The sequence below is a fragment of the Notolepis coatsorum genome, assembly GCF_963971535.1.
Source record: "Notolepis coatsorum genome assembly, chromosome: 13".
Taxonomy (NCBI): Eukaryota; Metazoa; Chordata; class Actinopteri; order Aulopiformes; family Paralepididae; genus Notolepis; species Notolepis coatsorum.
The window spans coordinates 101863071-101886939 of NC_140177.1; the positions used below are offsets into that span (position 1 = coordinate 101863071).

At 44.8% G+C, this 23869-nt stretch overlaps 1 protein-coding gene across 1 annotated transcript in view; it reads right to left on the bottom strand.

The window, feature by feature from the left end:
• LOC311239035 (contactin-associated protein-like 2) overlaps nucleotides 1-23869 on the bottom strand; it is a gene marked incomplete at its 3' end in the record, with an annotated part of 309018 nt that overhangs the window by 139782 nt on the left and 145367 nt on the right. Inside the window, exon 11 of the mRNA XM_084327260.1 lies at nucleotides 200-306. Within this exon, the coding sequence (XP_084183386.1) occupies nucleotides 200-306 (107 nt within the window). The remainder of the gene's footprint in view (nucleotides 1-199; nucleotides 307-23869) is intronic.

Genomic DNA, 23869 nt, shown 5'->3' on the forward strand with positions numbered 1-23869 from the left:
GTGTGTGTATTTACAGGTACATATACATCAGGTGTGTGTATTTACAGGTACAGTTACATCAGAAGTGTGTACTTGCAGGTACATATACATCAGAAGTGTGTACTTACAGGTATGGCAGGAGTGTGTACTTACAGGTACATACTGTATACATCTGGAGTGTGTACTTACAGGTACATATACATCAGAAGTGTGTACTTACAGGTATGGCAGGTAGCTCCAGTGTATCCAGTTCCAGTACAGTTGCAGCTGAAAGTGTCCCAGGTCTGAGAACAACGACCGCCGTGCTCACAGTGGTTAGGTACACACCTAGGAGAAACAAAAACACATATACACACACAAACATTAAGCACAAACAGTTCACGAGAGGTCTGCTCACCTCTATCTCTGCAGTTCACTAGAGATCTGCTCTCCTCTGTCTGCAGTTCACGAGAGGTCTGCTCTCCTCTGTCTCTGCATTCACTAGAGGTCTGCTCTCCTCTGTCTCTGCAGTTGATTGATTGATTGAAAACTTTATTAACAGATTGCAGAATGGGTACAATACAGTACAGCTCAATACACACAATTGTTAAGGGGATGCAGACCAGAGAAAGACTTTCGTCTTGTTTACATCAGGGTCCCCCATTTTCAATTCATCAGGACATATATGACGTACATGACATACAGATAGACAGTACTGCTACATCTATACATTTATGACATACCAGATTTGCAAATACAGTACTGTTTGTGATACAAAAAGAGTCAAGAAAAGGGAGTATATACATTTGACGTAAAAACTGTACATTGGAGGAGGTTGGGTGGGGTTGTGTGGGGAGGGTTGGGTACATTGGGATATTGACAACCATACTGGGTAATTTACATTGGAGGGGGTTGGGGGGGGGGGGGGGGGACACTGTACAAACAAGCAAAACTGTACATTAGGGGGGGGGGAGACACTGTACAAACAAGAAAAACTGTACATTGGAATATTGACAAAACCATACTAGGTAAATTACTGTACATTGGAGGGGGTTGGGTTAGGACATTTACAGGGGCCAGTTTCGAATTGCAGTCTCCCATAGGTGTCCCTTGAGAGTGGTTTTGAAAGTGGGTAGTGATTCACATTCCTTTACAGCTTTGGGTAGGGCGTTCCACATTGATGTGGCATAATTGCGAAACGTGTTTAGTCCCTTGTTTGAGCCAAATCTGGGTTTAACATGATTTGTGGAGCTCCCTCTGGTGTTGTGATTGTGGTATTCACTGACCTTTGGGAAGTATTTTGACATGTACATGGGTACCTTGGTCGTGTAGTGTATCTTGTAGACCAGGCCCATTGCAAGTTGCTGTACTCTGTCGTCTACTCTAAGCCATCCTAGGTTGTCAAAGTGGGCAGGGGTGAGGTGGGTTCTAGGAGTAAGGTCAAGCAGTAGTCTGACCAGTTTGTTTTGAGATGTTTGTAATTTTGTTTTTAGCGCCTTTGAGGTGCTTTGGTACCATGAGGTGCAAGCATAGTCGTAGTACCCTTGAATGAGTGCTCCTGCCTGAGTCTTCAGGGTATTCTTGTTTACCAGAGAGGAGATCCGGTACAAGAATCGAGTTCGTTGGTTGACTTTTTTTATTACATTGGATGCCATTTTGTCACAGGAGAGATTAGCCTCTAGGATGGAACCCAGGTAGGTAATTTCATCTTTCCTTGTGACAATATTGTCACCCACTGTACCTGAGAAGCCGTCGGTCTTGCTGAGTTTGTTATTTGAACCGAAGAGAATGGATTCTGTTTTGCCCATGTGTAATGATAGTTTGTTATCAGCGAGCCATATGCAGATTTTGCCTAGTTCCGAGCTGAGGGTTTTTTCAACCTGTAACTTTGAAGTTCACTAGAGATCTGCTCTCCTCTGTCTCTGCAGTTCACGAGAGGTCTGCTCTCCTCTGTCTCTGCAGTTCACTAGAGGTCTGCTCTCCTCTCTCTCTGCAGTTCACTAGAGGTCTGCTCTCCTCTCTCTCTGCAGTTCACTAGAGGTCTGCTCTCCTCTCTCTCTGCAGTTCACTAGAGGTCTGCTCTCCTCTGTCTCTGCAGTTCACTAGAGATCTGCTCTCCTCTGTCTCTGCAGTTCACGAGAGGTCTGCTCTCCTCTCTCTCTGCAGTTCACTAGAGGTCTGCTCTCCTCTCTCTCTGCAGTTCACTAGAGGTCTGATCTCCTCTCTCTCTGCAGTTCACTAGAGGTCTGCTCTCCTCTGTCTCTGCAGTTCACTAGAGATCTGCTCTCCTCTCTCTCTGCAGTTCACAAGCGGTGCATGGGTAAGGCTAAGAGAATTATCAAAGACTCCAGCCACCCAAACAACTGCCTCTTTGAACTGCTGCAGTCAGGCAAGCGATACCGGAGTCTCATGGCAAGCACAGAAAGACTCAAAAGAAGCTTCTATCCCCAGGCCATCAGGATGTTCAACGAACAATAACACTATGTAACAACGATCAAATGCACTCACAGCACACACATCCACACGCACACACTCACTTTAAACAATTTAGAACACCTTAACACACTTTATATTTATTGGTAAAGAATTTGCACTACAACCCATACCTCATTACATCTTACTATAAATTGTACCTAAATTGTACCTCATCCCATTTCGGCTTTGCACTGTATAGTATATTGTATATTAGTATATTGTATAGTATATTGTATGGTAACTCAGTTACTTCTACTCTGCATTGAACATTGTACATATGTACATACTGAACACTTGTGTCTACGTACGTGACTTCTATTTTATACTTGCTATACTTATTTTATTTTATACTTATCTATTTTTGTCTAGCACAGTCTCTGGAGCGTAACAGAAAGAAGCATTTTGTATAAAAGTATTCTGTACTTCTGTATGACAACTAATAAAGAAACTTGAACTTGAACACTAGAGGTCTGCTCTCCTCTCTCTCTGCAGTTCACTAGAGGTCTGCTCTCCTCTCTCTCTGCAGTTCACTAGAGGTCTGCTCTCCTCTCTCTCTGCAGTTCACTAGGGGTCTGCTCTCCTCTCTCTCTGCAGTTGACAAGAGGTCTGCTCTCCTCTGTCTCTGCAGTGACTAGAGGTCTGCTTTCCTCTGTCTCTGCAGTTCACTAGAGATCTGCTCTCCTCCGGGTGACATCATCGAGCAGAGTTGGAACATGTTGGTAAGATTTACATCAGATATGTCCTCCTCACAACAGAGGGATTGGATTCTGGTTGAAAATCATCCAAATTATTTCACTGTCAAACATGTCATCTCCAATGTAGACATCTTGGTAGCTGAACAACAGGCAAAAGTGTAATCAAATAACATAATTATCACTGAATTACAACTATGGCCAATGAGCTGTGTTTATCACATTGAGCCATATCGGTAGGACGTACGAATGATATGATTGACAAAGCAGACATCACACACACACACACACACACACACACACACACACACACACACACACACACACACACACACACACACACACACACACACACACACACACACACACACACACACACACACACACACACACACACACACACACACACACACACACACACAGAATCAAATAAGAGATTATGCAACAAAGAATGAGTAAAACTGACACAGCAAAAGACACAGATGACTGTCAGATAATAATAACTTTATTTTTTTTGTGTTGACATTAACGGTGCATTCCCTCCCCACCCTTTCAGATACAACGTGAAGTGCCTCAGGGCAGCTGTCTTTTGCTTTTTGTATTATGTATTAAGGATATTTCCTATGCATTGGCCAATTCCCTATATTTGCAGACACTATAACAGCGTATACTTTATCACACTAGAGGCGAAATAGAGGAGCCATTAAAAGGGGATCTCCAGAGAGTCAGAGAGGGGGTGCATCTGAATTGGCGTGAAGAAAAACCGAAGTAACTGTAATTGGTTCCAGTAGGCAAAGGCAAACTGAGCCCCTCTTACAACTCAGTGCAGTGGCAGTAATGATAGAACAGGTGAAGGGAAACAAACTACTGGTAGATACAGCTGGATGAGAGTTTGTCTTTCACATCTTTCCTATTTAATTTGTGTAAGAAAAATAACTGGAATTGCATTGAATGCCTAAACAAGTGTAAAATATATTCCAAGCATTGATAGGGTGTCAATTGAATTATTGTATTATTTTGGGGAGGTACTGTGAGGGGTGAAATCAACAAGTTGCAACATTGCACAAAGCAGCAAGGATCATAGAATGCACATATGACACTCGTCATAATGCTCTCTGCTGGTCATCAGTCAGAAATGTAATTGATCTTTTTTTTTGTATTTTATTTTTTTATTCTTTTTTAAAACAAACATATAAACAAACATGACAACACACGATAAGATATACAAGCATTAATTGTCAGGGCACATCCAATGAGATCACATTTTGGTTAGTTGTTTTATATAAGATATACCCATAATACCTGTTATCTAAAAAAAAAAACCCTACATACATATGCTCAGCTCGAACCCCCCCCTCCCGGACCCCACCTTGAGAAGTACCTCCACTATCCCTCGCACCTAACCAGACACTACCATTATAAGCTAGCTTTTATTCTCTCCACCACTTCTAACCACATTGACATTTTGGATTCATTGAGACCCAGAATTCTTGCTGTAGATATTTCATGGTAAATTACATCGAGATATGTAAGAAACCAAACTTTACGGCACATTTTTTCCGGTTGAAACCAGCGTGATGCGATCAGCTTTTTGGCTACTGTGATACCCGATAAAACCAATCTCTTTAGCTGTGGATTCACTGCAAACTCAAAAACATCATTCAACAGCAATACCGAGGGGTGTACAGGTATATTCCAAGATACGAGTTTTGATATTTGTTGGGTCACATCTTTCCAGAATGCCTTAACTGGTGAGCAGTCCCAATACATGTGCATAAATGTCCCTTCGTCCCCATTTGTACATTGGGTGCATTTGGAATCTTGTTTGAGCCCCATTCGGCACAGTCTTATAGGAGTCAAGTATGTCCTGTGAATATAGTTAAGATTGATTTGTTGATGATCCGGGTTCCTTGATGTAAGTCGGACATTTGCCCAGGCTCCTTGCCAATCAAAGTCATTTTCCAGGTCTGGTATATCCCTCCTCCAGACAGAGTCAAGTTGGAGGGTTTCATACGAGGACGTTAGTAATTGATGATAAAATTCTGAAACAAAACCTCTCGATGTCTCTCTTGAGTAGAAGAATTTGTGGTATCTGTGGTGTTCAATTGGTCTGTCTAATGGAACACCGTGAGACTTCAAACATAGCTCTAACTGTTTGTGAAAAAGCCATGTGGACTTGGTGAGATTACATTTTTTGCGTATTTCTTTATCACTACAAAAACCCTGTTTGTTAAAAATATCCCCTAATGAGTGTATGCCTTGCTTTTCCCATATAGGGAATCTTATAGGTCGTTTTCCAATTAAGAGAGCATTGTTATTGAATAAGGGAGTATGGTTGTGCCATTCTTGTGGGTTAGGATTTTTTTTTTGTGATTCACGCCATATCCGGATCGCATGAGTAATTATGGGGCCACATTTTCGTTCACAGTGCTTGATTGGTAGTTTAGTGTATGCTATGTCCTTCAGTCTATGTGGGGCTACTATGTTTTCTTCTATTTTCCTCCAAGATGCTAATGCTTGGGAGTCAAACCATGTTGTCAATGGACTTAATGAGTACGCCTTAAAATATAGGAAAAAATCTGGAAATGCCATGCCACCATCTGCTTTATTTCTCTGTGCGGTGGATCTTTTTATACGTGGTGGTTTGTTATTCCAAATAAATTTGTATGTGGAGGAGTGTAATCTTTTCCAGTAACCCTCTGGAGGGGGTAACGGTAGCATTGAACAGAAGAAGTTGATTTTAGGTAGTACATCCATCTTAACTATTGATATCCGTGCTTGTACTGTGTTCTTAAGTTTTGCCCATCTATCAAGGTCGTCTTTGATTTTGTTTTGGATTTTTGTGTAGTTGTGCTTCACCGTTTGTCTTATGGTAGGGAATATTTCCACTCCCAAGCATCTGAAATGTTTTACCATCGGTATCTGTCCTGGGAGGGTTGTATCTTTTTTTGCAGGGGTGTTAAGTGGAAGGAAAGCCGACTTCGGCCAATTTATCTTAAATCCCGATAAATCACCAAAGTCCTCAATCAACTTGAGCAGATGAGGCAATGTGGTGTTGGGGTTTTTCATGAACAATATTACATCGTCCGCATATAAACAAATTTTTTGTTGTGTGCCCTTGATTACGATAGGTTCTATGGATTGGGATTGTCTTATATATTGTGCTAACGGCTCTAATGATAGATTGAACAGACCGGGACTAAGAGGACAACCCTGTCTGGCAGAGCGTGATACCGGAAATATTTCAGATATGATTGTGCCTGTTATAATCATGGCCGATGGGTCTTTGTATAATACTTTAATCATATCGATGAATCCTTTTCCTAACCCCATCCTTTCTAGCACTGCCCACAGATACGACCATTCCAGCCTGTCAAAGGCCTTCATAGCATCCAGGGACAGTATCGCCTTAGGTATGGTATCCTCTTTGTCGGCATCAAGTACGTGCAGTATACGTCTTATGTTCTCAGTGATCAGGCGGCCTCCTATGAAGCCAGTTTGGTCCGGGTGAACTAAAGACGTCATATGCTTTTGTAATCTGATGGCTAATACCTTAGAGTACAGTTTGATATCTGTTCCGAGGAGGCTTACAGGTCTATAACTACCGCACTCGTTGGGGTCTTTGTCTTTTTTAAGGAGGACTGTTATGAGTGCAATATTGTCGGTTTTATGGAAGTTCCCCTCCTTGACTGAGTATAAGATCATATTTAGTAATAAGGGGCCAATTATGTCCCAACAAGAAAGGTACATTTCTGATGGGAAACCGTCTCTTCCTGGAGCCTTACCACTTTTCATTGCGGTTATGGCCATCTTGAGTTCCTCTAGTGTGATCGGTATTTCTAACTGTTTAGCGTCATCCTCTGAAAGTTTAGGGAGAATAATTTGATTAAGAAATGTGTCCATTTTGTTTTGATCGAAGGTCATTTCTGATTTATATAAATCGGAGTAGAATACTTTGAATGTATCGTTTATTTTTACCGGATCTGTTACAAGTACTTGTTGTGCTCTAATGGTAGTTATATCTGCAAATGTTGCATTAATTCTTAATCGCATGGCTAATAGGTGGCTGGGTTTGGAACCATGGGAGTACTGCTGTTGTCTTGTGCTGCGTATTTGTATTTCCGATTGTTGTCTGTATATGTCATTGATCTCTATTTTTAGTACGTTAACTTGATTTTCTAGTCGAGTTGAGTTGTTGTATTTCAGAGAATTAAATAACGTTGAGTAAAGCGTTTCCAGCTCATCCAGTTTTGTGTTTTGATTCTTGCGCATTTTGGAGGAAAAGCTATCCGTGAAGTCTTTGATCATTCCCTTTACCGACATCCATATTATTCTGGGGTCTTGCACCGAGTTTGCATTCTCCCGTTGGAATACTATAAGAGCTTCTTTGAGTTGTGTAATGAATTCCTTGTTGTTAAGCAGCAACGAGTTAAATCGCCATCTTGGGGCTCGGGAGGATAGTATACCAAATGTACCTTTAAGGAGTAAATAACAGTGATCTGATAGTGCGTTGGGTATCATTTCCACTTCATAATTATCAAATAGTCTCTGTGATGCAAAGACATAATCTATTCTGGATAGTGTCTTATGTCTCGCAGATCGACAAGAGTACTTTCGGGTCGTGGGGTTAAGTAACCGCCATAAGTCCTTTACACCTGTAATCTTTGACCAATCCTTTAATGCCTTCGATGAATTCTTTTGTTCGCTGGAAAAGGCGAGGTAAGATTTGTCTATCCTTGGGTTCCAGATGGCATTAAAATCCGCTCCTATTATAAATGAGTAATCGGGAATGTCTAACATTGCATTGGTTAGTGTAGTGAAGAAATCTTCTTCGTACAAATTTGGGGCGTATACCGCTATCAACGCTATTTTCCTGTTCTTATGTTCAATCTTAGCTATAGTTATCCGACCTTCTACATCAGACCATACTCCCTTTAGTACAATATTCAACTTACGTTTAACGACTATTGCTACACCCCGAGTTCTCGTACCAATAGAGGAGTGACTGATATTATGGTATATGTTGTCCGCTAATTTACCTATGTCTTTCCCTAGAATGTGTGTTTCGCTTAGCAGAGCAATGTCCACATGTTCTTTTTTCATCAGTGTGAGCACGCTTTTGCGTTTAAGTTGGTTATTTATTCCCCCGGTGTTCCATATCATTATATTCAAACTAGCCATAGTCTATACATGTTGCATTGTAATTTTTGGTAATGCTTCTAGAGTGCGAGGCAATACTAGATATACATCCCACTAGTGAGGTCCCGTTGAGAGCCGAGCTTAAAAACATACATATATACAAATAAAAATCCCCTACCCTTCCCTCCCACCGAGAGTCGTACAGGATTGTGTTCCATGAACACAACCTTTGCGTATGACTCTCTCCCTTGCACCACCGGATATCCCAGAATGATCCAATTATCCTTAACATTCCTATGTATACCATAGGATCTAACACTCTAAATTCTACCATAAGTAGAATGTCGACTGTGGCTTGGCCACTTACCCGTAAAAAATAAATAAATAAAAATTTAAATGAGATAAACTAAAAATAAAGACCAAAAATAAGCTTCAATTGTCATGCCTTAATCACTTACATTTTATATGAACTTGTAATTTATAGTAATTTATAGTAACCCATGAATAATATGAAGGTATTGAACTGAAGAGAGAGCCTCAATAAATCAGAGAGAGCGGATGAAAAAGAAAGAAAAAAAAAAACAAGTAAAAGGAAGAGAACATTAACTTAGATCTTAAAAGAGCATTGCTATGCTTAAACATCTAAAGTATTAATTGGAGAAGTAGTGAAATTATTTCCCATTAATAAAAAAACAATTTTTAAATACGTATATGCAGCATTTCCCCCGACCGGGGTGGGCGATGATCGTTGTGTAGAGTGATCTTTCAGCCGGCCGGCTATGATGGCTCTGTGGTTTTGCATCTAGATAGCTGTTGATTATTCCCCCGAGGGGCTTCTGGTAGAATGAATGACCACGTATTGCTGATATTCCAGAATGCTCCATATATCAAAGAATGCTTCGATGTTCTAGATTATTCCAATATGTCATTTTTACATTGTCTGAATGTTCCAGTATGTTCTGGAGTGTTCCAATCTTAAATCCAATATGTCCGCAATAATATACACGTCGGGGAAAGCATTCAAAAACTCTGAGCACGTAGGTCTCTCTGTCCCAAATCCTCGATTATTAAAGGTTGTACTATATGGTGACCTTGCATAACTGAGATTTAAAAGGCCATTTATACACTAATCTGCTCCTGTTCAGACAGGAATTTGGCTGCCTCTTCAGGCGATTTGAGGAGAACTTTTGCTCCTTGTTTGTCGACGGCGCGAAGTATTGCAGGGTATATTAGTAGGGGTCTGTATTTCCCCAGGTATAGTTGAGACATCACCGTCTTGAACTTGGCACGCAGTTCCACTACATCACGACAATAATCTTCAAAGCAGTGTATTGGTACCTCCATGTGTTTCAGATTGCCTTTCATCCTGCGAATTCCACGCATAATCATTTCTTTTATTCTGACTTGGCGCAGTACAACTAATATCACTCTGGGCTTAGCGTTGCTGTCACTGGAGCGGGGTCCCAATCTGAAGCACTCATCCACCTCCGGTATTTTAGGAAGGATTCCTGTTCCCAAGATTTTTATGTAATTCTGTGGCAAACTCTTCAGGGTTTTCACATCTCACTGATTCGTCCAGACCGACAATGCGAATATTCAGCCTGCGTTTTTGATATTCCATCTCGAATATTTTGGCTTTCTGTTCTTTATTGATTCGCGTGAGCTCCTCCGTTATTTCGCTGAGCTCCGTCTTGATTTCATTGTAGTTCCCCTTCATCTCGGCAGTTAGGTTAACTGTGTTAGCCTCTACTTCCTTGTAGATGTGAGTGAATTTGATTTCGTGGGCTTCCACTACTTTCTCCAGAGCCTCGGTGTCTTCCCCATTTCCTCCATTTTCCGGATGATATGATCGGTATCTGCGGAGGTCTTTGATGGGGTTGAACTTGAAGCGGCCTCTGTCGAGTCAATACTTTCTGCTGTCCGCTGTACGTATCCTGGGTCCCGCTGCGGGACCTCTTCGACTGGTTTTTGGTCTTTCCTTGGGTCTTTCCTTGATGGCATCTCGATTCTTTTGGTCAATATAGTTAGTTGATAGTCTCAGTTGATATATGCGTCAAGTTTTAAACGCATTAATGATATATAATTATGATTTTAAAACGAAAAAAAAAATAACGGGTGAGCAGCTGTGTCACATGCGACCTACTCCATTCTATAGCTAAACCGGAAGACCTTTATTTTTTTTGTGTTGACATTAACGGTGCATTCCCTCCCCACCCTTTCAGATACAACGTGAAGTGCCTCAGGGCAGCTGTCTTTTGCTTTTTGTATTATGTATTAAGGATATTTCCTATGCATTGGCCAATTCCCTATATTTGCAGACACTATAACAGCGTATACTTTATCACACTAGAGGCGAAATAGAGGAGCCATTAAAAGGGGATCTCCAGAGAGTCAGAGAGGGGGTGCATCTGAATTGGCGTGAAGAAAAACCGAAGTAACTGTAATTGGTTCCAGTAGGCAAAGGCAAACTGAGCCCCTCTTACAACTCAGTGCAGTGGCAGTAATGATAGAACAGGTGAAGGGAAACAAACTACTGGTAGATACAGCTGGATGAGAGTTTGTCTTTCACATCTTTCCTATTTAATTTGTGTAAGAAAAATAACTGGAATTGCATTGAATGCCTAAACAAGTGTAAAATATATTCCAAGCATTGATAGGGTGTCAATTGAATTATTGTATTATTTTGGGGAGGTACTGTGAGGGGTGAAATCAACAAGTTGCAACATTGCACAAAGCAGCAAGGATCATAGAATGCACATATGACACTCGTCATAATGCTCTCTGCTGGTCATCAGTCAGAAATGTAATTGATCTTTAGAGTCAACAGTTTTTTCCTCCACAGTGCTCACTCTATGTATTTCATCATCATCATCATCATCATCATCATCATCATCATCATCATCATCATCATCATCATCATCATCATCATCATCATCATTTATTTATTCGTACATGGAATTACCACAGTCCAACAGTACATATTCATATAATTCACCAAATACCATGGCCGAAAGGAACAGGAAGAAGAAAAAATCTTATATATACCTGCCCCTACACACACACAACACACCGATAGACATATTGTGTAAAACCAAACAGAATATACCCATTTTGCAAAAAAAATTAAACATCAACACAACCAAATTAAATCAACATAAATAAACCCATTTTGTCTATCTATCAGTCAAACTACATATTTAGGTTCATTCATTTACACACACACACACACACACACACACACACACACACACACACACACACACACACACACACACACACACACACACACACACACACACACACACACACACACGTATATAATGTATTATACTTCTATATACTATCTAATTTCTATTTTATTATAATATTACTAAATCATACTATTTATACTACACCATATTGGTACAGTATTATACAATATTTTAATATATTATTATTCTATGTTACGCTGCTATATACTATATTACTATACTCATACTCGGCTACACTGCAACTCTATGCTACGTCATCCTGACACGCTAAACTGCAATATTATACTAAACTGTGCTATACTGTCTATGTATCTTTTCTTTGCACAACCTTTTGAAGTGAAATATATTAGTGGAACTCTTTTCATCATTCTGCAAATAGTTCCATAGTTTGATACCTATAACTGAGGTGCACATTTGTTTTTGTATTTAACAATATACTCAACAGAAGAAACAGGTTCCAGTTTGGTGAGGTTTCAACAGCAATGGCCTCTGACTATGTGGTCCCAAGTTTTAAATATGTAAGTGGTAAAGGTACATTTACCTATTATCAAGCAGTAATGCTATGGAATAGGATACCTGAATCTATCAGAATATTATCTAAAAAGGATTTAAAAAAGCACGTTAGGATTATTTCCTAATGTCACTGTTAAGTTACGACAGGAAAGATATATGATATTGATAGGAGCGTGAGGTGTGTCTTGTGATGTTTTTTTGTTGTTGTTGATTTATCAACGGGGAGCATAATCGTATCTTTAATGTGTACTTATATTTCTAATCATCTGTTTGTCTGTTTTATTGTGTACTGACAATAGAATGTTTTAATGCCTGGGCCCTCATTTATCAACGTTGCGTACGCACAGATATGTGCGTAACCCGTGCGTACGATCATTTCTAAGCAAAGTGTGGGATTTATCAATTTGAACTTGTGCTTGACTTTGTGCGTATATTTAAGCACAGCTCGGACCATGCGTAGCTGGCGCCGGTGGTAGAATATTTTTACAACGCGGAAATAAGCAATGACTGCGCTCCGCGTAACTCAACTCGTTATTATTTTGCGCATATATTGCAGAAATACGGGAACGTTTTGATTATATTTAAAAGGCTTTGCCATTGTTAAATGTAATAAGTGGAACCCCGAAGCTGTAAGCAGAATACAAGTCATATGAACACCCACGATATAGTGTTCTTCCCCCTTCCTATAAGAAAGAATAAAAAACGCATTGCAACGAGAACAGACTGAGGTTATTTGTTGAGTGTATGTGTATACAAAACCCTTGCAATAAATGTGTCTTAAATGAATGAAAAGCATACATGCTCTGGATACAGAGCATATATCGTGTGGGTGATATCATGACTTGTATTCTGCTTACAGAATTTCACTTATTTAGTTTTACAATGTCAAAGCCTAAATCAAAACGTTCCCGTATTTCTGCAATCTATGCGCAAAATAATAACGAGTTGAGTTCTAACAAAGAACGTATTACATGCTGGTAGGCTGATAGAGTAAACTATGATATGAATATGATATAAAGGTATACTGGTCCGTCTGCGAGGATATCGAGGACTCGAGTAGGATAGCCATTAAATGCAATTTGAGAATATAGGCTAAAGCGACGGCCTATAGCCTATACATATTATTTAATGTTTTCATAAGCGTAAAGATACAACAGCTAGATTAATGATCAAGTTAGTTTACTGTATGCAGGCTTTGCGGGGCTGTGTGTTATTATATATGCGCAAGTTACTGTTGCATAATGTAGGCTATGGGCTGGCTGCTATTATATGTAATTCATATAGGCTACCTAATACCAACAACAAAATAGATTGTATCATACAGTATGCCTCTACACACATTATATTATACACATCATATTATATCTTGGTTCGGCAGCGCCTCTGTGAACAATCTCTCAGAGTTTGCTCCATCAATAAACAAATCCAGTAATGTGAACGGGATTCCACTCGGTCAATGTACAGATAATCTGCGATGTGCATTTTGGCTGATAATGTGCCGGTGGCCGGAGTCTCATTCAGGCCTAATTGTATTTAATTCAATTGTAATGTTATTACTGGGGTATCTAAAACATCACTTAAATGCAGATCAGGGTTATCCACTGAAGCCATAATGACTCTGACCAGAACCACGGGCTCATGACGAGCGCACATAATAGGCATTGTAGAACGCAGAGTTGGCCTGCTGAAATTGATTTAATTTCAGTCATTACAGTGCTTAATGTCGGGTCAGCTTGTCATTTATTTCTGTCAATGTGCTGGTTCTGTAGCAGGACTGGGTCAGTCAACATCCTTGGCTCCCGGCGCACCGAAGATAGTCTACACGCTCCCTCCTCCTCAGCGGAGTTATCTGTTAACTTGGAAACTTCATTGGATTTATTTATTCTCAAAAAATATCTATAATCATACGATTAAATATTGTTTAAAATAAAACGCTAAATACTATTATTCTGTGTGTCATGTTTCCAAATAAGATTGTTCACAACGGGAAATGCTGTGTATACGTTCAATTTGTTGGTTGGACCTCGGTGATCAATCTCGCTCTCAGTGAAGTCTCTCAGAGTTCGCTCGGGTTAGACCATTATTTCACATCCCATGGGGGTGTTTCATGACCATATATGGATAATCGGGGCGGTTCTGGTATGCAAATACTTAAAACCATGCACGAGCTCAAGCGTAGGATCAAAGTGATATTTATCAAGACAGGTGTGCATAGGACCTGTGTACGCACGTGATAAATCCCGTTTCTTTTGTGCGTGCACACATTCAAAATTCTGTGCTTAAGTATGAAAATAGAACACTTTATAAGAAGTGTTGATAAATGAGGGCCCACTCTTTGAAGAGTGGCCTTCAGGCTGAAAGTGAAACAAAATTTCAATAATAAAACTGAAAATAAAATTATATAATTAGAAATAGAATAGAATCAGTGTGGTAAAGCTGAAGTATACATCTTAATTTCTTATTGTCATTCAGAACTTGATCAGAGGTTCCTCTATAATCCTGCCGGAGGTAATCAGACTCTCATTGAACTCTCTCTCTGTGAGTGTCTGTGTGAGAGTTTGACAATATAAAACTTTCCTTTAACGCCACAGGGAACAACGGTGTTACATTACTTCACACACACTCTCACTCACACACACACACACACACACACACACACACACACACACACACACACACACACACACACACACACACACACACACACACACACACACACACACACACACACACACACACACACACACACACACACACACACGCACGCACGCACACACACACACACACACACACACACACACACACACACACCAAGACCTGAAGTGTGGATCTTCATCTCTTATTCTCATTCTGACAAAGCAATCACTCTTCGCCCCTCGTAATCCATCCTGTGGAGAGGAGATGGATGGAGGCTTTTATTCTGAAAACCCAGGGGGCGACCATGACTTCCACCAACTAAGCTTCACACAAATCATGTATATTTGGTGGGTGTTCACAGTACCGGGCTTGAATTAATCTCAAGGAGGTTCAGTGTTATCGGCAGGGAGTCGTGTAGCAACGCATCAAAGTTTCATGTACTGAATGAGAATGAATAATCATTGAATAATGTCTGAATAATTCATTGGGATAGAACTCTTTTAGTGCTTAAAGGTAGAATGTGTAATGCTGTCAGATAAAAACGTAAAGATAAAGAGCCTGTTATGGTTTGTAACCGACCTCAAACGCAACGGCACAGACAGGAAGTTCAGAGTTAGCCAAAAGCTAGGGCGTATTTATTTACAGAGTCACAAGATGGATGAGGTACAGTAATCAAACAAACGGGGATCTGGCATGTGACGATGTAGCGGCTCTGCAGATACTCCCAGTAGATAGTGGTGAGGAATTGGCATGTGACGTTGTAGCGGCTCTGCAGATTTCACTCACGGTGGAAAACGGAGAGAGAGAGAAATCAGAAACAGCCCAACGAACACACAGAGGCAGAGAGGTGACTGAGTCCAGTATTAATCCCAAGTGACTTGATCTTCGGTGTACCACACACAAGTTAGCTGAGTCCAGTGAAAAACAACACAGTATTCTTCAGTGTTATTCTAACACACAAATTAGCTGAGTCCAGTGCGAAACAAAACGGAATTCTTCAGTGTTATCCTAACACACAAATTAGCTGAGTCCAGTACAAAACAAAAACGGTATTTCTTCAGTGTTCACCAAACACACAAAAAACTGATAATCCAAAAGGACTGTTTCCAAAAACTCACCAGAGCGCAACGCGCAAAGCGGGCAGATAACGAGGCGCAGCTCCAAACGGGGAACCAGGTTCTCCACAGCGGTTCTCCACAAAAAGGTCCTGGAGAGAAAGAAGACAGGAACAGCGACGGGGAAAGGCAGGTATATGCAGTTGTATTCCAGAACGACCCAACAACGATAGCAAGGAGGTCTGTGTATATAAAGCCTTCAGGGGCGCTAATTACAAACTCTGACAGCTGCGGGATGAGATTGATACTTGCTCCAAAAGCGTGTGGCGGGGAATGCACCAATCAACACGGCACCTTAAAGGAACGGAGCGCGTGGCGGGGAATGCATCAATCAACATAGTACCTTAAAGGAACGGAGCATGTGGCGGGGAGCGGACCAAACCTCACAGTACCCCCCCCCCTCCACGGGAGCCACCCGGCGACCAGCCCGACCCGGCTCGCCCGGATGGGCACGATGGAAGTCGGTGATCAGGCCGGGATCCACGATGAGCTGGCGGGAGACCCAGCTCCGTTCTTCCGGACCGTACCCCTCCCAGTCCACCAGGTACTGGAACCCCCGACCCCGCCGTCGAACGCCCATCAACCGGCGGACCTGTCACTGGGGGTGACCGTCCACCATCTCGGGAGGAGGTGGTTCCGGAGCAGGAGGCATCAGGGGACTGAGAGAGACAGGCTTAACCCGGGACACATGGAAAACGGGGTGAATGTGCATGGACGCAGGAAGCTTAAGACCCACCGCCGCCGGACTGAGTACCTTCAGAACCTCAAAAGGACAGACGAACCGGGGGTTAAGCTTCTTGGCCGAGGACCGAAGTGGAAGGTCCCTTGCGGAAAGCCACACCCTCTGCCTAGGGTGGTACGTCGGCGCAGGAACCCGGCGCCGGTCAGCCCCACGACTGGTGCGCTCCGATGACTGGAGCAGCGCAGTCCTGGTGATCTCCCAGACCCGACGGCACCGGTCGAGGTGGTCCTGTACGGAGGGAACTGCCACCTCCGACTCCTGTGCAGGGAAAAGAGGGGGTTGGTAGCCCAGGGATACCTCAAAGGGTGAGAGGCCGGTGGCGGAACTGACCATGGAGTTGATGGAGTACTCGACCCAGGGAAGGAAACGGCTCCAAGAAGCGGGTTTCTCGGCAGCCACACACCGAAGAGCAGACTCCACACTCTGGTTCATCCTCTCCGTTTGTCCGTTAGTCTGGGGATGATAACCAGAGGAAAGACTGACCGTTGCCCCCAATCCCTTGCAAAAAGCCTGCCATACCTGGGAAGTGAACTGGGGCCCCCGGTCCGAGACAACGTCCTGGGGAAAACCATGGAGGTGAAACACGTGGCGTGTCAGGAGGTCCGCCGTCTCGGCCGCCGAGGGAAGCTTGGGAAGGGCCACGAGGTGAACCCCCTTGCTGAACCGATCCACCACGGTCAGTAGGCACGTGTTCCCCTGGGAAGAAGGAAGACCCGTGACGAAGTCCAACGCCACATGGGACCAAGGACGGCTCGGAATGGGAAGCGGCTGCAATAGCCCGGAGGGTGCCTGGTGGGAGGCCTTGCTGCGGGCGCAGACTGCGCAGGCCAGTAGAACTCCTTGACGTCGTTCCTCATGGTGGGCCACCAGAATCGACGAGCCAGGAAGGAGAACGTGCGATGAACGCCCGGGTGGCTGGCGAACCGGCTGGTATAGCCCCACTGGAGGACCCGGGACCGGACCGAGTCGGGGACGAAGAGACGATGAACCGGTACATTGCCTGGAGCGCGATGGAAGCGTAGGGCACGCCTTACCACCCCCTCGATGCCCAAGGTGACTACTCCTACCACCCTGGCCTCTGGGAGGATGGGAGTCGGGTCCTCAGTGGTTGGAGCCCCCTTGGAGTGTAACCGGGACAGGGAGTCGGCCTTCGTGTTGCGGGAACCAGGGCGAAACGTCAGCGAGAAGTCGAACCGACTGAGGAAGCTGGCCCATCTTGCCTGCCGGCCATTGAGGCGCTTGGAAGCACGGATGTACGTCAGGTTCTTGTGGTCCGTCCAAATGGTAAATGGCTCCTCGGCCCCCTCTAGCCAATGACGCCACTCCTCCAAGGCAGCCACAACCGCCAGCAGCTCCCGATTGCCGATGTCATAGTTCCTCTCGGCAGGGAGGAAATGACGCGAGTAGAAGGCGCACGGATGTACCTTCTGGTCTGTTGCCGACCGCTGGGATAAGATAGCTCCTAGTCCAGTATCCGAGGCGTCCACCTCTACGATGAACTGTCTCTTGGGGTCTGGATGGAGCAAGATCGGGGCGGAAGTGAACCTCTTCTTGAGGGAGCGGAACGCAGCACACGCCGCTGGGGACCAGTCGAACGGCAGGGCGGGAGAGGTCAGCCTGGTAAGCGGTTCCGCCACTTGACTGTAGTTCCGGATGAATCTTCGGTAGAAGTTGGCGAACCCGAGGTAGCTCTGTAACTCCTTCCGAGAGGTGGGTTCCGGCCACTCCTCCACGGCCCGGATCTTGCGAGGGTCAGCTTGGGTCAAGCCTCTCTCCACGATGAAGCCCAGGTAATCGACGGAGTCGGAGTGGAATCGGCACTTCTCTGCCTTGACGAAGAGCCGATTGTGGAGGAGGCGCTCCAGCACACGGCGGACATGCTGGATGTGTTCCTCGAGGGTCTTGGAGAAAATGAGGATGTCGTCTAGGTATACTACCACAAACTCCTCCAGCATGTCACGAAGGACGTCGTTCATGAGCGCCTGGAATACCGCCGGAGCGTTGGTGAGGCCGAACGGCATTACCAGGTACTCGTAGTGGCCCCTGGGAGTCTTGAAGGCGGTCTTCCACTCATCGCCCTCTCGGATACGGACTAGATGGTAGGCACTCCGGAGGTCCAGCTTGGTAAAGACGGTAGCCTGGGTGAGAGGCTCGAAGGTGGAGTTCATGAGAGGAAGAGGGTACTTGTTCTTAATGGTGATCTCGTTGAGCTGGCGATAGTCGATGCAGGGTCGAAGGTCTCCGTCCTTCTTCCCAACAAAGAAGAAACCGGCCGCCACAGGAGAGGAGGAAGGCCGAATGAGTCCTGCTTCCAAGGACTCAGAGATATATTGATCCATCGCTGCCTTCTCAGGGACGGTCAGACTGTAGAGGCGGCTGCCGGGAAGGGGAGCCCCTGAGCGGAGGTCGATGGCACAGTCGTAAGGTCGGTGAGGCGGAAGGGCCTGAGCCCTGGACTTACTGAAAACCTCCTTGAGGTCGTGGTACTCGGGGGGTATGGTCGAGAGGTCCGGAGGCGGCTCACAAACGGATCTCCGGGGCGAGGGACAGGACGCCGCCTGAAGACACTGGGCATGACAGGAGGAGCTCCACCCCCTGATGGTACCGGAGGACCAGGCGATGTGGGGCTCGTGCAGCGCGAGCCAGGGCCGGCCCAGGACTACTGGGACAAGAGGGGATCTGGTGATAAAAAACTGGAGTCTCTCAACGTGGTTACCAGCAATGGTGAGCAGGACAGGACAGGTGCGTTGAGTGATGTCAGCCAGGCGGTGTTGGTCCAATGCGAATACCTCCAATGGCCTCACGAGGTCCTCAAGTGGAATGTTGGCCCGGGTAGCAAACTCGAAGTCTAGGAAACTCTCGTCAGCCCCCGAGTCAATGAGTGCCTCCACCGTGGCCCGTTGGTCCGCCCAGGCCAGGGTGACGCTCATCAGACGGCTAGGTGGTGCACGGCTCTGGGAACGAGAAAAACGGCTCACCAGGATCTCCCGGGGTCCCGGCGAGCCTGGTCTTTTGGCCGGGTGGGGCAGTTGGCGATATGGTGTCCATCCCGACCGCAGTAGAGGCAAAGGCCGGACCTGAACCTCGCCTCCCGTTCAGCTTGGCTAAGATGTGAACGTCCCAGCTGCATGGGTTCCTCCCCGGGCACCGAACGGGAGGGGAAGGGGCCACCAGTCATGTTGGGAGCAGGGCGGACCGCAGTACCGTCACGAGTACGGGGGGTCTGGAGAACCTCTGGAGGTCCCTGTCGGGTTCTCTCACGTCTTCTCTCCTGGAGGCGTCCGTCGATACGAATGGCGAGGCTGAATAGGTCCTCGAGGGACTCAGGTTCCTCACGGGTCGCGAGCTGGTCCCTGACAGCGTCGTTGAGCCCCCTCATGAAGGTGAGACGAAGCGCTTGATCGTTCCAACCGCTCTCCGTTGCCACCAGTCTGTACTCCAGCACGTAGTCGGTGACCCCGCCACTGCCCTGCCGGAAGGTGCCCAACCGGGCTCCAGGGTCCTGGCCACGGGCTGGGTGGTGGAAAACCCTGCGGAGCTCAGCCACGAAGTCTGGGTAGGAAAAACAGAAATCAGCCCCCATTGCCCAGGAGGCAGTGACCCACTGGGCTGCCCGGCCTGAGAGCAAGTTAGTCATGTAAGCCACTCGGGCTCCCCTTGAAGTGAATCGGCTGGGTTGATGACGAAAAACCAACTCACATTGCATGATGAATGTGGCACAATCCTCGAAGTTACCATCGAACAACCGTGGTTCGGAGAGACAGGGCTCCCGAGGTGCGGGATCGGGAGGTGCGGGGCCTGCCAGGGCTGCGGGTGATGCTCCGGCCGAGGCTCCTGAAGTAAGTGGGGTTACAAGCAAGGTGTTAACGGTTTCACTCAGCGCTTGTAATTGGTGGAGAATATTAGACTGCTGGCTAGCCAGAGAGCCAAGGGACTCCTGAATAGGCAGGACCTGGTCTCGGAGCTCCTGTACAGCAACCGCAGCCGCACCTAGCTGTAGGCTGTGGTCGTTGGTTAACTCAATCTGGACCGCCAACGCTGTTCTGACCCTCTCTGTGTCAGCTGAGGTCGTCATGGTTGGGTCGTAATGTTATGGTTTGTAACCGACCTCAAACGCAACGGCACAGACAGGAAGTTCAGAGTTAGCCAAAAGCTAGGGCGTATTTATTTACAGAGTCACAAGATGGATGAGGTACAGTAATCAAACAAACGGGGATCTGGCATGTGACGATGTAGCGGCTCTGCAGATACTCCCAGTAGATAGTGGTGAGGAATTGGCATGTGACGTTGTAGCGGCTCTGCAGATACTCCCAGCTTTCACTCACGGTGGAAAACGGAGAGAGAGAGAAATCAGAAACAGCCCAACGAACACACAGAGGCAGAGAGGTGACTGAGTCAAGTATTAATCCCAAGTGACTTGATCTTCGGTGTACCACACACAAGTTAGCTGAGTCCAGTGAAAAACAACACGGTATTCTTCAGTGTTATTCTAACACACAAATTAGCTGAGTCCAGTGCGAAACAAAACGGAATTCTTCAGTGTTATCCTAACACACAAATTAGCTGAGTCCAGTACAAAACAAAAACGGTATTTCTTCAGTGTTCACCAAACACACAAACAACTGATAATCCAAAAGGACTGTTTCCAAAAACTCACCAGAGCGCAACGCGTAAATCGGGCAGATAACGAGGCGCAGCTCCAAACGGGGAACCAGGTTCTCCACAGCGGTTCTCCACAAAAAGGTCCTGGAGAGAAAGAAGACAGGAACAGCGACGGGGAAAGGCAGGTATATGCAGTTGTATTCCAGAACAACCCAACATCGATAGCAGGGAGGTCTGTGTATAGAAAGCCTTCAGGGGCGCTAATTACAAACTGTGACAGATGCGGGATGAGATTGATACTTGCTCCAAAAGCGTGTGGCGGGGAATGCACCAATCAACACGGCACCTTAAAGGAACGGAGCGCGTGGCGGGGAATGCATCAATCAACATAGTATCTTAAAGGAACTGAGCGTGTGGCGGGGAGCGGACCAAACCTCACAGAGCCCCACTTGGTACTGCACTTTATTTATAGTTTTTGTTTTGATCTAATGTTTGGGTTGGATTTCAGTGGGTATAGGGGAGTTGCTATTGCTGGCCACAACTCCAACACACCCCTCAGACCAAAACAAAATATTTAAACAAAGTGAAATACCAAGGAGGGCTCTATTATATTATTATTATACATTATATACTGAATACAATATCACATAGACCATAGCACATTACACACACACACACACACACACACACACACACACACACACACACACACACACACACACACACACACACACACACACACACACACACACACACACACACACACACACACACACACAAGAATTACCTTACATTACTTGTCTTTTATTCTCTCTCTCTCTCTCTCTCTCTCTCTCTCTCTCTCTCTCTCTCTCTCTCTCTCTCTCTCTCTCTCTCTCTCTCTCTCTCTCTCTCTCTCTCTCTCTCTCTCTCTCTCTCTCTCTCTCTCTGTGTGTGTGTCTGCATTCCCAGATCACGCCTCATATCATTTGCGGGTCCGCAACTGCATAGGCGAAGCTGCCTATCTTTTATTTCTATATGAAATTCCTCATAAATCGACAAATAACATTTTTGAAATTGATTTATTCAAGAAAAGGCAGTATGCAGCACATAGATATGATTATTCGTTGTTGCCATTTATATTATCACCCGTTTCAGTGAATTTCTAGTGACGGTCTGAGAGACCGCTGTGGCGGCTGAAGGGGGTCCGAGTGTTAAAGGACTCATCTGGGCCTCATTGAGCATGGTGGACATTGTAAGCTACAGATGAAGCACTTCAGATGTTATATATTAGTGTTGCAATGCATGATAAGTAAACAGTGAAAAAAGCTAAGAAATCGGATGGGGCTGGGACATTTGGGACGAATAAAAATGTAAGATGAAAATCTCCCCAGCCTGTGGGAGGCAGTGGAGGTGTGAAATCTGGCCCGGTCCAGAACAATAGGAGTCACAAAATCAGTTTGGAGTGGAGTGGTGGAGGAGTGGTAGAGGAGCAGTAGAGGTTTGATTTTTCAGGGCTGTATCTGTACTTTCGTCGGCACTGAGGAAAAGACGCAATACATTTACATTTACATTTAGTAATTTAGCCGACGCTTTTATCCAAAGTGACTTACAAGTTCTGTACGACAAGTCATCAGGAAGGGTAGGCTACAACTCTTACAGCTGAGTAACAATGCTCATCAAAGTGTTGAGTGCTACAGTGTAGGTTAGTATATTAGGACAAGTGCATAACAGTAAGGTTAGTTAGGGTTTGATTAAATTTTTTTTAATTTTTATTTCAGATAATGGTTGAAGAAGTGCATCTTTAGTCGACGGCGAAAGATTGGACGGGTTTCGGCTGTCCTAGCGGTGGTGGGCAGTTCGTTCCACCATTGTGGGGCAAGGACTGAGAATAGGCGGCTTCTCCTTGATGACCCTCCCAGAGCTCGGATAGGAGTGGGTCTGAGACGGCCAGAAGATGCAGAGCGTAGGGGTCTTGATGGTGTGTAGTTAGAGACCATTGACCGGAGGCAATACTGTGCACGAGGCATTCATAAATCTTTTGGATAATGCATTTAGTCTAATGGCTCTGAACCCCTATCCCCACACGGATGGGTGGTGGCGACGGTAACTGATACGCAGCCTGCCTACGTCATATTCCTAGTGCTCTCTCATGCCGTGTCGTATCGGCCTCGGTGCAATACCACAGCTCAGTGATCACAGTTGTCATTTAATGATAATAAGTTATTTGATTATGATCATCTGTTGTTTGTGACCAAGATGTCTGTGAGATACTGTATGCCCACTTCAATTCAATTCAAACCTTTATTTATTCTCGAAAAAGGACAATTGAGGTCACCCTCATTTTTTTAATTTTTTTTTTAGCTTTTGTCGTCAATGTCATCGAGACTTACAGACATTTCAATGCATATGTTTTATTTTACAATATAATAATAATAAATAATAATAACTCGATCTATAAAGCACCTTTCACACATGGACCGCACCCCAAAGTGCCCCACAGGAAATAGCATACAATGAACATAGGCATAACATTTGTATAAAGTTGACAGAATAAAAACTATGCATAAAGTGCAGACATAAGAATAGGCATAAAATAAGTACAATAAGTACAGTGTTGCTCGAAGGCATGTGAACCCCCGCCCGCGTGCCACTCACACCGCCATGCACGGCGACGGGAATGCCACCCCCACGGGCCGGCCCATCTCCCCCTTAAGAATAAGCAATGAATGTAACGCTACTCAGAACGTTATAGAAATCATTACA